The sequence below is a fragment of the Antrostomus carolinensis genome, unplaced genomic scaffold (genome assembly GCF_000700745.2).
Source record: "Antrostomus carolinensis isolate BGI_N321 unplaced genomic scaffold, ASM70074v2 scaffold11195, whole genome shotgun sequence".
Lineage (NCBI taxonomy): Eukaryota > Metazoa > Chordata > Aves > Caprimulgiformes > Caprimulgidae > Antrostomus > Antrostomus carolinensis.
Window position 1 is genome coordinate 23643 of NW_010317112.1, and position 13002 is coordinate 36644.

The 13002-nt window shown below is 35.0% G+C and overlaps 1 protein-coding gene across 1 annotated transcript in view; it reads right to left on the reverse strand.

Annotated features, from left to right (window-relative positions):
- Positions 1 to 968: 968 nt before the first annotated feature.
- LOC104525341 (heparan sulfate glucosamine 3-O-sulfotransferase 1) overlaps positions 969 to 13002 on the reverse strand; it is a 57175-nt gene continuing 45141 nt past the window's right edge. Inside the window, exon 2 of the mRNA XM_010168464.2 lies at positions 969 to 2154. Coding sequence (XP_010166766.1) covers positions 1106 to 2035 — 930 coding nt within the window. The 5' untranslated portion in view covers positions 2036 to 2154 and the 3' untranslated portion in view covers positions 969 to 1105. The remainder of the gene's footprint in view (positions 2155 to 13002) is intronic.

Genomic DNA, 13002 nt, shown 5'->3' on the forward strand with positions numbered 1-13002 from the left:
TATAATCTGAGTATGTCATACTTAGCATATTGAACAGCCTGTCTAAGATATAAAGTATAACAAGATGTTATTTTAACTGTGAGAACATCCCACAGTCTGCATTAGAAATTACAAAATAAAAATACTTCATGCTTTGGAGGACAAGCAAATTTTTTTTTTTTTTTTTAACAAGAATCAATGTGCCAATGGAGATATGTAAACTAATGCCAGGAGAGCAATAGAATAGTCACAGAACACAAACATGATAAATATGGTCGTAATAATGAGCTTTTCCACTCAAGAGCAAAGTGATGTAAATTATATAATCAGATATTTATACAGTTGCTGATATTAATATTTTTTGCATTAATTTTTTTAAGTGTATAGAGTAACAGTGTAAATTGAGGTTGCCTGGGATATTTTAACTTCTTTACATTCAGAATTCTCACTTAAAGCTTCTTCAAACACTTCATATTCTTTCTTTTTTTTTTTTTTTTTTTTTTTTTTTGCAAACCCAAGATATTTAATACTAATGATATACAGACAGGGAGCTTCTAGTTCACCTATTCAAAATCATAGGTGAAATAGATTCCTTTTATTATTAATTGATTAAGAACTTCAGTGTATTAACAGAGGATGAATTATTTATTGGAGCTACAATGTATGCCCCTGTTTTAATATACAACTTAAGTTATTGTATGAAAAATTCTAGAAATCAATGCCACTATAATTATGCACGATATAAAAAATGCTAATAACAAAAAATACATAACAGTTGGAATAATACCATTTCAAATATTTACATTTTTTACACTGTTAGAAGCAGTCATTTTTCCAAAACAGCACAAATCTTGTAACAGATACATATGTGAAATTAAGTCCACTGAAGTTAATGTATTTGCACGATGAAAGATCAGAATATGACTCAGAGTAATCATACAAATGTGTGAAACTTGTTTTTCCCAACAGAAAGGGTACCATTTCAATGAGTTAACAGATGTGTTATTCCAATGAAGCATATAAGCAGTATGTTAAGTTCTCATAATACGAATCTCCACAGTTTAGAAAGATAAGTTTGAAAGAGTTTGTTTCAGGCCCTTTTTAAGAAACATTGATTCCAAATGCATTAATGCCAGTCAAAGGAATGATTAACCATTCTGTAAAATTTTGCATTGTGCTCTCTGAAGTAAGAATACAGTTGCTCTAAAACAGTGTTGTTAACAAGAGGATGGGGACGCCCTTTGGATTCATGTAAACATCTCTCCCTTCCATCACTTCTAATGCAGTAGAATCCCTTGGTTTGGTTAAAATAAAAGTTAGAAGACATAATTCGGGAAGGAAGATTCAGAAATCTTTCAACTTTTTGTAATTCAGGAAGAGGGTCCTTGATTAAAGTATTGCCATCCACTATGTGAATCTGATCCAAAGTGAAATGCTTAAGCCACTTTTCCATATGAACATCATACAGACTTCTCTGAATAGCTTTGTATTTGGTGTTAAGTGCTCCATTCTTAATAACAATATCTTCAAAAAGCTGAACAGGCTTGTGGCTTTCTACTCTGTTGTAATATACTTGGGTATAGTCTGATATAACTCTCTCAGTGGGATCTCTTAGAATGAGCAGCAATTTAATGGAGCTATTCATGTCATGAATTCTTTCTGGAGCCTGTGGTGATGTAAAATAGCCTGGTGTTTTCTCAATCGTAATTTGATTTCCATAAGAAAATGGCATCAGACTTCTATACCAGTCTATTCCTTTCACATAATTTTCATCCCAGTCAAAGAAGTGGACTTCTGTAGCTGCAACCACAATATTAGGATGAATATCCAACATTTCCAGCAAAGCCCTTGTCCCTCCTTTGCGAACTCCTATGATGATTGTCTGAGGTATTTGTCGGCTTGTGCCAGGAGGTCTCACCTGTGCCGAATAGTGTTCACTTTTATTGCTGAATAATCCTACTTGTGACTTCAGTGTTTCTAACAGTGCCCCATTCTCAACAGGAGCACCCTGAGTATGAGTCAGCAGAAGATAAGCTGACACTAGTAGGAAGGCCATGTGGAGAGGAATAATTAGTTCAAGATAATGTTATGCTTGACTAATGAAAGAATAGGTAAGTCCCCTCTCGAGCTTGATGGCAGAATCCGTGGTAAACACACAGCAAGTTTCTGAAGCATCTACAAAATAAAATAAGACAAGTCAGTATTTCTAAATCCACCACCAGCTGGAAATTCACTCACAATTAAATTCACAAAACTAATCTGTAATCACTACACAAAAGTTATACTGAAGTTATTTGTTTTCTCTGACTTTATTTCTGAAGAACAAAAAAACCCTTGTGTTTTTTTTTCCTTAATCATGAGTGATTGTGTGATGGATAGTGATGGATACTAACCCTTCAATGGCTTTTATTTCCTCTAAGCACAACATTTGAATTCTTTACCTGATTTTAAATGCCTGGCCATTATTTGCTTGCTTTGATTTCCCTAGTTGTCTTCCATATATACCGTATACTTCTTTTTGCCATACATACCATACCCAATATGATATTAATAATAATTCCAAAACATTATTTTAAATGTCAATGCCTTTCCCCAAATTCCCTGCTAGAATATCTTAATCAAAATAACAGCACTAGGTGGTGGTGCATTGATTTGGTTTCCAGTGAGCTATAGATCACATGAAAGAAGTTCTGTTTACTTACACATGGAAAACAAAGCACAGATGTAAACAAAATTTGGAATCTGGGCCCTTTAGAGTAAAAAACTAATAATGTGGCAAAGGAAGAATGACGTGTTTGAGTTAGATCAGTGTGGAAAAAACAAATGAGATGGGGATTCTTTCCAACTATCCAGGTGCTGTGAAGCGTAGTCACTTAAGCTGGGAAAACCTTGGCAAAATCAAGTCTCCAGCTAATATTCTGCAGTTCTTCCAAAGCTCTGTATAAGAGATACCTAGATGTCTTCTGTACCTAAAAACTTTTGCAGGGAAGCAAGTCTGGTTGGAGCTAGATGTCTTTTTCTTAATCCACACAGCATATGATCATTTTAACAAAGTAGTGAATGTTAAATCTCTTAAAAAATTGTCACTGTAACTGCGTTGCTAATATTTGAAATCTCTTTGGTAACTCTTGTGTATATTATTTTAAACAGATCAGTAATAGATCTGCCACCACAATAGCACTGATAAAAGATTCAGATCAATGCAACATGTGCACAGGAACCACTATGTTTGGATTGCCTGTTTCTATGTCTGAAAATCTTATAGAATCATAGAATGGTTAGGGTTGGAAGGGACCTTAAAGATCATCTAGTTCCACCCCACCCCTGCCATTACAGGACAAACCCTCATTGAGAAGATTCTTGGACTTCATCCCATCTATACCCTTAACTTATTTTGTTTCCAATGCAGAGTGGGGAAACAAGCTATTTCATACAGTGAAACAGCAGCCACTTTAAAAACAATAAGTATTTTTGGAATCTATCTGAATCATGGCTCACACTTTAAAGAAGTCTCAGAAATACTACATTTTTAGCTCCTTCTTCAGTTCCACTGTCAGTTAGTCTCTTTCTTTTTCTGAATACATTGGTCACAGTACTTCGCCTCTTAGAAACGGCCTTAGAAAACACAGTCAGTTCCCATTTGTCAGGGCTCTGAGGAGCACACAGTATTTCTATTTAAAAATTGTTTACTTTACAGACTTAAACATGTTAACATAACTTTTTTATAATAACAGTCTAGGCAATGTAGCAGATTCATTAAATCTATTTTCTAAATCTTACTAAAACCTACTCCATCTTCTTGGATATCTAGGGAATGACTCTTGATAGCCTGAATGAGCTCTAAACTCACAGACAAATAGCAAATATAACCCTAAAATTGCCATTTAAAAAATAAACTATAGCTTTTAGTGAGTAAATCTGTGGAGAGCATTCCTTGTTATGTCTAAGCAAGACCTAAAGGGTAACTGGTTCTTCAAAAAGAGCACAACTTCAACCAGGTTAAGTGTGTAAGCATGCACTTATTAAATATCAGAAAAGTCTGAGTATAAATTGGCTTTGCAATCAGAGACTGGAGAAAATACTGTTCTCCTTTAAAAACCTGAAAGGAAGTTTCATTTTAAAGGTCACAATTTTTTTACTAAGAACTTCACATGGATGTTCTATTTAAAGTTCTCAAGAGCAGGGAATGAAAGCATTTCTACGGCAATTACAGGATGGAAGAACAGATATGTTTATACAAAAACCATTTGTAGTTACATTTTCTGGAATGACTACTTTTTTGGATGGCAAGTTTGGGAAATGCTAAACATGGTATTTAGTGCTGCTAAGGAATAAAAATGCATTCTGCTATAATGGCAGCTACCACTGGTTTTGAAAAGCTCTCATAGAATGTACAACGATGACCATGCAATTTGAGGCATCACACCCCAGACGTCTCCTGAAATACTGACCTTAAAATGTTTAGCATGTTTGTAGGCAGTGACACTGCTTTAATAATATCAAGCCAAATTTTTGGTGATTCACAAGGTTCCTAAACAGTCCCTTCTGAGTAAAGGGTAGAACTATGCATAAGATCGTTTTGAAAACTCTTCCTCTTTTCTCTGAAGTAGAAATATATGGCAGCTTTCCAGATGTGTGATGCCAGTAGCCTGGGATTTGGGAGGGAAGGCAAGGGAGCAGTGAGCTGTTAATCTTTCTTTTAACTTGTTCCAAAACCTCAGTCTTAATTTACGTTCTATTAATCTTAATTTTGAAACTACAATTATTTCAGGAAGATTGAGGAATTGTATTTGTTAACTCCTGACAATTTTTTTCAATTTCTTTTTTTTGTGCTGATACACACAGCACATTATATATTAAAATGCGTACACACCTGTATGCATTAGATTACAAACACTTTGATAATAAGGCAAAACCAGCCTGAATGTCTGCCAAGCAAGATATGCCTTGCAAATACCAAGGTAGACATATAGTTCATTATCTGATTTAAATTCTGGAACTATCCCACCTTGAAATAGTTTTATGAACTGATTCTTGACAGATATTTTAGGTAACTTTAACCAGAGAAGAAATTATTTTTAGAGTTTTTGAGAAGAAGTATTCTTGAGATTAACTAGGACAATAGCTTAAACAAAAAATAGAAGAAAGAAATTTATTTGAAATAAACTAAAAAATGTATTTGAGACTGGGGACTCTTCAGTAATACAGACAGAGGTGTGTTCTTCCTAGAACTGGTGGTGGGTTAAAAAAATGCTCAAATTAACTTTTTAGTTTTATTTAAAAACCCCCAACATATTAATATTGTTTTATCCCTAAGTAACTGATAATTATCTGGTTTCATGCACCTAAGAATAGGTTCAAAGAAGCTTGGAAGCTAAATGAGAAATCCATACTTAGAACTAAGTTAAGATTAGTCTTCCAAAATATTCTCAAGTTCAAATGTTATGTGAGAATCTGTTAACAAATTTACCATCTGAAATCAGCAGTTTTCTTTGAAACACACTTAGAAAGCAAGTAACAGAAGAGATTCTGCATTTTCTATGGATGAAAGTATTAGTAGCATTTTTGAAAACAATTATGTTAGTTTAACCAGTCTGCAATTAATTAGTTGTTTTATATAGTGGAAATTTCTTAAGAGTCATTGCTAGAACAAAACCTTGCCCAGGAAATACTACCAGAAATAATCAGATTCAGAATGTGCTGTAAAACTGGTGCCTAAAGACATCAAAATTGCCTTTGAGAGCAATTCCATCAGAACAACGTTCCATCTTCAGCCTAAGATATTTGATTGATTTTGATGAATCTCTAAGATGTTAGATCCTGTGGTTAGGTTATAATTGCTACATAAATGTAAAGGTTTTAAAGATTATTTATCAAATATAATTGGAAAGTTATTTGAATATTTTTTGTGTTGCTTTTCTGCCTTTATGCAATTAAATGCACATTTTTAGAAGATGTGAACTGCTTTTTATAATTAAAACAATATATTTTACATTGCTGCCCTGCATAGTCTTTGAATCTCAGAGTATTCCTAAGAAATTAACCTCATGATACATTATCAGAATTATAGTGCCTTATCACATGGGCTTTTTTCCTATTATTTGTTAGTGTTGGTATTGCTTAGTAAGATAAGGAATAGATATGATACTTATTAAGCAGAAATTAAGAAAGAAATTCATGCTGCAGAGTGGACTAATTAAGTAAATATCATCTTGGGCTTTTGTTTGTTTTACTTCTTTAAAACCTTAGACTAGACTGAAGAAGCTAATATGCTGGCTGAAAAATCATTTTAATATTGCAGAAGTGTTCTAAAGACCCTGACCTGCTGCACTCTATTGCAAAAAAACTTTCTAAGCAGCTTATGATTTATCTTGCTTCAGTGTGAAGTACGACATCATAGGGTAAAACTAACTATATTATTATTATTACTAATTTATATATATTATTAATTCCTAATAATACTTTCTACTGACTGTGATGTTTTTCACTGGAGAATTTCACAGCACTTTGTCTTAATGAAATATCTGCACCCTGTTAAGGCACCATTCTTACCTTACAGTAAATTGCAATTGACCAACCTATGAATCCAGTGCAGGAGTGCAAATGCTTTGGAAAGTCAGGGTTAATGTGATCTGCTCAAGGTCACAGAACAGGTTTATAGTCCAACCAAGAATAAAAACCTCGGGGCTTCCAATTCCCCTTCCAGTGTGCTATTTCATGGCAAACACTGACATCTCTTATGGTAACTTCCACTTGGATCACATTCTGAACTGAAAAGCAAAGAGATTCCTCAAAGCTTCAGCAGAATATTCTAGTATTTTGTGGAATATGGCAGTTTCTTCCCATTTGCTCCCCTCTCCCCCAAACTGAAACAAAGTACAAATTCAGGATTTTTTTGTTTCAAGGCATTTGTGTAGAAATATTCCTCTTTGCCACTAAAAACTAGAAGAGGAGGTGGTCAGAACAAGTATAACAAAGCACCAATTTTTGTCTTGATTTTTAAAAAATATATTTGTGTTTTAAAAGTGTACCGCTTTTTCTGTTTATTTCTATTAGACATCAACTCATCCCAACACAGAGATCATCCACTGAGTACAATTCAAACATTTTAAGGTTCACTGGCACACAAATTTGTAAAAGCTCAATTATATTTCTATAATTAAGAACATTTCTAATGCTGACAATATAAAGAAACTACAGCAGCCTAACTGTATTCACAACTAAAGGTCATATAAAGTGAACTGTTTCAGGAATTTTTAAAAATAAAATCATACTGTGATGATAGTTATGACAGTGTAAAGTATCCATATACAGACTGGTTTTATGTAATAAGTAATTCTAAATAACAACAACAATAATACAATTCTAAAAGTCTTCAATATCTGAATTTAGGTTGTTTTTTTCCCTTTGGTAAAAGTAGGGATAGTTACATAGCATAATAAATGCAAATCTGCTCTCGGTGTGGCTTATACATTTTTGAAAAAAAGGCAAAAGAATAATCCAGTGCATATGGGATACATTGCTTAATACAATCCAACATCAATTTATTCCAATTCAATAAAGCAATGACTAATTCTATTAATTTTAAGCATTAAATGTTAGAAGTGATACAACCATCAAAAGTCCTCTTCATCATACCTTAATTCTGCTTATAGAATAATTTGTGAAATAAAATACATTTAAAAATACTTGGCACAATGGTGGAACAAAAAAGTTTCCTCTTGAGAGGAAACAAAATCAGCTACTTCTATCCACACAGGTCAGACATGCCTAGACTGACTTCAGGAGACAAAGAGAGCACATTTCTGAGTGTGAAAAAAAATTAAAATTTTGAGAAAGTTTCCTACATAGAAACAATTCTGCTACACACTTACTCTATAATCTTTTGCTGGATTAAGTGTAATAACTTTCCCATAAGTAACGTTCCCATTCTCCTGGTTTTGCTAGGATAGAGTTAATTTTCTTAGTAGCTCTAATAGCTGTGTTTTAGTTTCAGTGTAAGACTTGTTATGAGAAGAATGTTGATAAAGTACTAATGTTACTAGCTGCTGCTGGAGCCCAGGGTCAGAGTGTTTGAGTAGTTTGCAAGTGCAAAGGACTGGGAGGGAAGAAGCGTAGTAATTAGTAAAACCAGAAACTGGCATTTGGGTATGCCAATGACATATTCCATACCATATCACATCATCTTCAATATATTTACCAGGGTTGACCGGAAAACAGGGGTATTCTCTTGGGGATCGCTTGGGCTCACTCTTCTGGGATCGCAGTTTTGGTTTCAGGACTGTTTCTGCTCTGGGATCGCTGGCTGGGGACTGGCTGGGCATTGGTCCGCGGGTGGTGAGCAACTGCACTGTGCATCACTCATTTGCATATTCTGTTATTACTGTTATCATTATTATTTTATTTCAATTAGTAAGTTATTTTTATCTCAACCCAGAGTTTTTCTTACTTTTACCCTTCCAATTCTCTCCCCTGCTCCCTGGGGGGTGGGGAGATTGAGAAAGCAACTCTGTTTGGCTGCAAGCCAAAGAAGTGAAATCATCACACCCAAATGTCATCAGTGGGCTTTATCAAAAGCTGTTAGGAGAGGTTAGTCAGCTTCCATGAATACACACAGATTGGACATGAAGAATACCTCCCACCTATAATAATGAAAAATGTCTGATGCAAACTGAAGAAAGTAAGAAAGGTTGAGTGTCAGTAAAATATAACACTGAAGTTCTGCAACAGAGCTTCAAGTTGAGCTCCACTGGTCTCTGGTTATACAAGGAGTAAAGGACTAAAAGTACAAAAAGGACCACAGATCCCAGAATCAAACAAACATCACAGCAGTTCATATTGCTGACAAAGAATGTTCTTGTACACACTTCAGAATTTTGTTCACTTTCATTTTACTCAAACGATGGGCATGTTTTTCACAGGGAAATGTACTAAGAATTCTTAAATGAGGCACTACCTAAAAAATCATGATTCCACAGACTGTTCCAAAATGCTGTCTTGCTGTCGTAACAGCTCTTCTGGAAATGAAAGAGTCTAAAGGTGTCTCTTTAAGCATCAATATAAAAACATATGTTATCCCAAAGAAAGACAAAGACATTAGCATTTTAAAGTCCTAATATCAGCAGTGAATTTATTTGGATGAAACTTTTCTAATTCAGTTTTATAGCAGCCAATAGTTATTACCTTGTAGGAATAAAAAAAAACAGAATAAAAAAGAAAACAGCTATTTGGTGAGTAAAGATAGGAGCTGCAACGTAACAGCAATTGGCTGCAGGCTTCTCTTCTACCAGGTACACAGACCATAATGCATAAAAAGGAAAGCTAAGAAAGGTTAGCATAAACTATAAACACATTAAATCATTGACAGGTGATATTAGCAGATAGGAGTTTTGGAAAAAGTTTGCTTCCCTAAGGCTAGTATTATATTTTCTAATTCCCTTTTTTGGTAACTCAAGATAGAAGATTGTCTGATGATAATATGACTGCAAATATCTAGCAGTACCTTATATATGGTAATACTGTACAGTATAAATACACTAATATATTTCTGAGCTAAATAAACCTTCTACAGCTGTAGCCTACATGTTTATATTTTATGGTACCTTGGAAAAATATCACACTCAAACCATCCACATGAAAGTTACTGAATTACAATTTCATAAAGGCTCTTAATATGTTCAGTCCATAAAGCCAGGTACATTTTAAGCATACCTCTAAATAGACATAAAAAAAAAATTCTGTTCCTATTAAGATGTAAAGCACAGCTAGTAGTCAGACTAATATAGATCACAAGGCCAATTTTATATGTCTAATCACTCTACATATCACATTAGCATATTTCAAATGGAATTGTACTATCATTTTGTTGAATTAAACTTACACCTCTATTTGTTAATTACGCATCATATAAATATAAATTGAAGTAACGATGTGTGGTTGATAACTATTTTTTGTGTTTATTTCTACAGAGATTACTAGGGTAAAACGTCAACTTCTCTACCTCTGATATAAGTAATTGAATATTACTCATTTGCCCATACTTACTGTCACAAAGAACACCTTAATACTCACTGATGTTAAGGAATTAAAATTAGAATTTACTGCAGAGGATTTATGAGAGATCTGTCTTTCAAAGGAAAAGACTCCTCAGAGGGTCAGAGATGGCAACAGAAGCATTTGATAGGGACGAGGACAGGTTAGCTCTCCTTTGTACAAAATGGCAAATTCCTACAGCACAGCCATGTCAAATAGGTGACCCTAGAACCTGTTATGCTCTCTTGTAAAGAGCACAGCTTCCTGGCATAAAAAACCCCAACCACATAAAACCCTGCTAACCTGAACTGGTGGGGATTCTAAAGCGTTACAACTTCAAGGACTCCAAAAAGGGAAGACACTGTCTCACAGGAAAGTTTTTCTTGTCAATATTATACCTTACTTTTTCATCACTGCCCCAGTACAGGGTGAGAGGACTCCAGACAGGGCGCATCAGACATTGGCAGCTGCATGGGGAGTTGCCTAAGACAGCCAGGAGTGACATGAGCTGGCCAGGGAGAGAAGCCATGAAGCAGAAGTCTTTCAGGCAAGGAGGCTCCTTTGTCCCCACCTTGAATGTTCTCCCACAGTTAAGCATTTAAGCCAAGTCTGCTGAGCCAAGGTCAGTATCTTACCCTCTGTTCATAATATATTTTCAGATAATTTTTCCAAGGCTCTGGCATTAGTCTCTGGGAAGTAGTTATATGATGCTGACCGATAAGAATTGCTGTATTGGGTCCTGTACAATTGCTGTATATCTCCATTATACAAGGCATGAAATAAACTGATCCTTCCCTTGGTAATAACTCCTATTATCCAACAATCAGCAGATTGGAGACCTTCTAATGTCAAATTCAGACACTAAGAGAAAGAGACAACTTCTTGGCTCAGGAATATACTGAAAAGCACAGGCGTAAAGTGAGCTGAGAATTCACCCACAATAAAACAAAGCAGCTGAAAGGCTCAATAGAATTAAAATGATCTGGCCGTGTAAAGGATGACTGAATACGTTTTAAGAAGTACTTAATTACTGCATGCAACCAAAGGACATGTTTATTTTTCTGACTACAGCTACTTCTTAAGTACTTGATATTTTTAATTGTTTTTAATTAACCCAGGATTGCGAAAAATACTGCAGAGAAAAATAAAAAACAGCTCAGGAGCAATTTTTTTTTGTTACTATAAAATAGTGACTATAAAACACAGGATGTGAAGGAATATAAAGAAGCTGAAAACATAAGTCACACAGACAATTGATTTAAGGCTGAAAACCTAATTTTGAAATTAGGGATAGTCCCTAATATGAGACAAGATCAGAGACAAAAGGTCTGAGTGAGTATGAAAGTTTGATGAAATAATAGGATTTGCAAAACTAAGAAGCATACCCAGTCCACATTGAGTTTAGGTATGCTGAGAGACTTTGGCTATCATTGAATCCAAAACTATACAAAAAAGCCTCATAGGCTACCTTTCTTCAAAGTAAATAAACATGCAGAACTTGAAGTCAGAACCACAGAAACAACTGTCTAGCAATTCTTAAAACTGATTAATACAGAAAGTAGTAAAAAGGAAAAACTGTCTTACACTAAGGTAAATGTAACACTATAATACAGAACAGGTAAACACATTAGAAAATAAACAAACAGATAATACTCTTCTTGAATAAAAACTCAATTAATGCCTTCAACACATATCCATTACTGAGTTAGGTGCATGTTCAACCCAGCAGGCAGCTGCAGCGACATAGGCATGAAAGCAATTGAGGAAACATTTGAAAAAACCCAATAACCAGAGCACAACATAGAAAATATCCCGACATGCCAAATTCATGCCTCTTTCACACTGCTCCTCAGGCTAAAACAGAGTCAAAGATGACAGGCTGAAAACTGAGTAAGTAAAAGTTTATTTTCTGGATATCACAAAAAAGCAGAAATCAGATGTTTTGCTCCTTACCAGACCTGCTCCCACTGCTGAAGTACTATGTTAAAATACAGTGAAAGAATACTTATCACTCTGAAAACTCTGAGAGTGGATAGCTAATACCAAACACTTCTTAATGCTTATCCCTGGGATTTCTGAGATTCAGTAGGGGTCCTATCTGACTGTCTTTTGCACTTCGTAGTTAGGAAAGACAGAAAAGGTTCTCTGTAATCTCAGCCTTTCAAACTTTGATGTATGGCCTGAACCTGTAGGCATGTCAGTAGCCAACCAAAGTCAAAGTGCTACAGATATACAACCATATGTCAAAATAGCTTAAACTTCCATGGAAAACAAAGTAACACACTCTCCTCTTTCCCCTAGTCCAGCCAGTTATTATGACAACTTCCCTGTGCAATAACAAATCTCTGCATGTGAAAGTTTAACATCTCCTCACAAAAACACTTTCTGTGGTTGTGTTCTAAACCTAAAAAGCCAGGGGAAAATACCTGCAGTACCACTGCATCAAATAGCATGGTTAATTCAAGCAGAACATGTTCCCCGCCATATAGCATCACTTCTTCCCCAAAGCTCAGTGCTACTTTGCACCCAAATAAGCCTTCCGCATTATTCATTTAATGCTGCTTCACTTCAAATTAGTTACAACTTCTCAGAAAGGCTCTTTGATGGCCGAGACTGCCTACAGCAATTCTTTGGAGCCTTTAAGCTCTGTCTGTCAATTTTCACCTAGGTCTTTGAGGTAAAATTACATTTAGGAGCCATCACATACATTCAGGATCTGGGCTTTAAGACTTCAAATTTATGAGACTTGTGACAAATGGTAAGGATTTGTCACATTAGAAACTCCAACTAGGAGGAGCCACAATAGATGTGGTCAGAGTCTGAATCAGAGCATGGTTAGATTCACTCCCAGATTCAAATACTAGGCTTGCTGGCTATGATGATAAAATTTATAATTATTATGATAATGGTAATTTTATTTGAAATTGTAGTATCAATTTGGAAAACATCTGTTGCACCTAGGTATCTTATAATGACCTTTCAAATATTTTT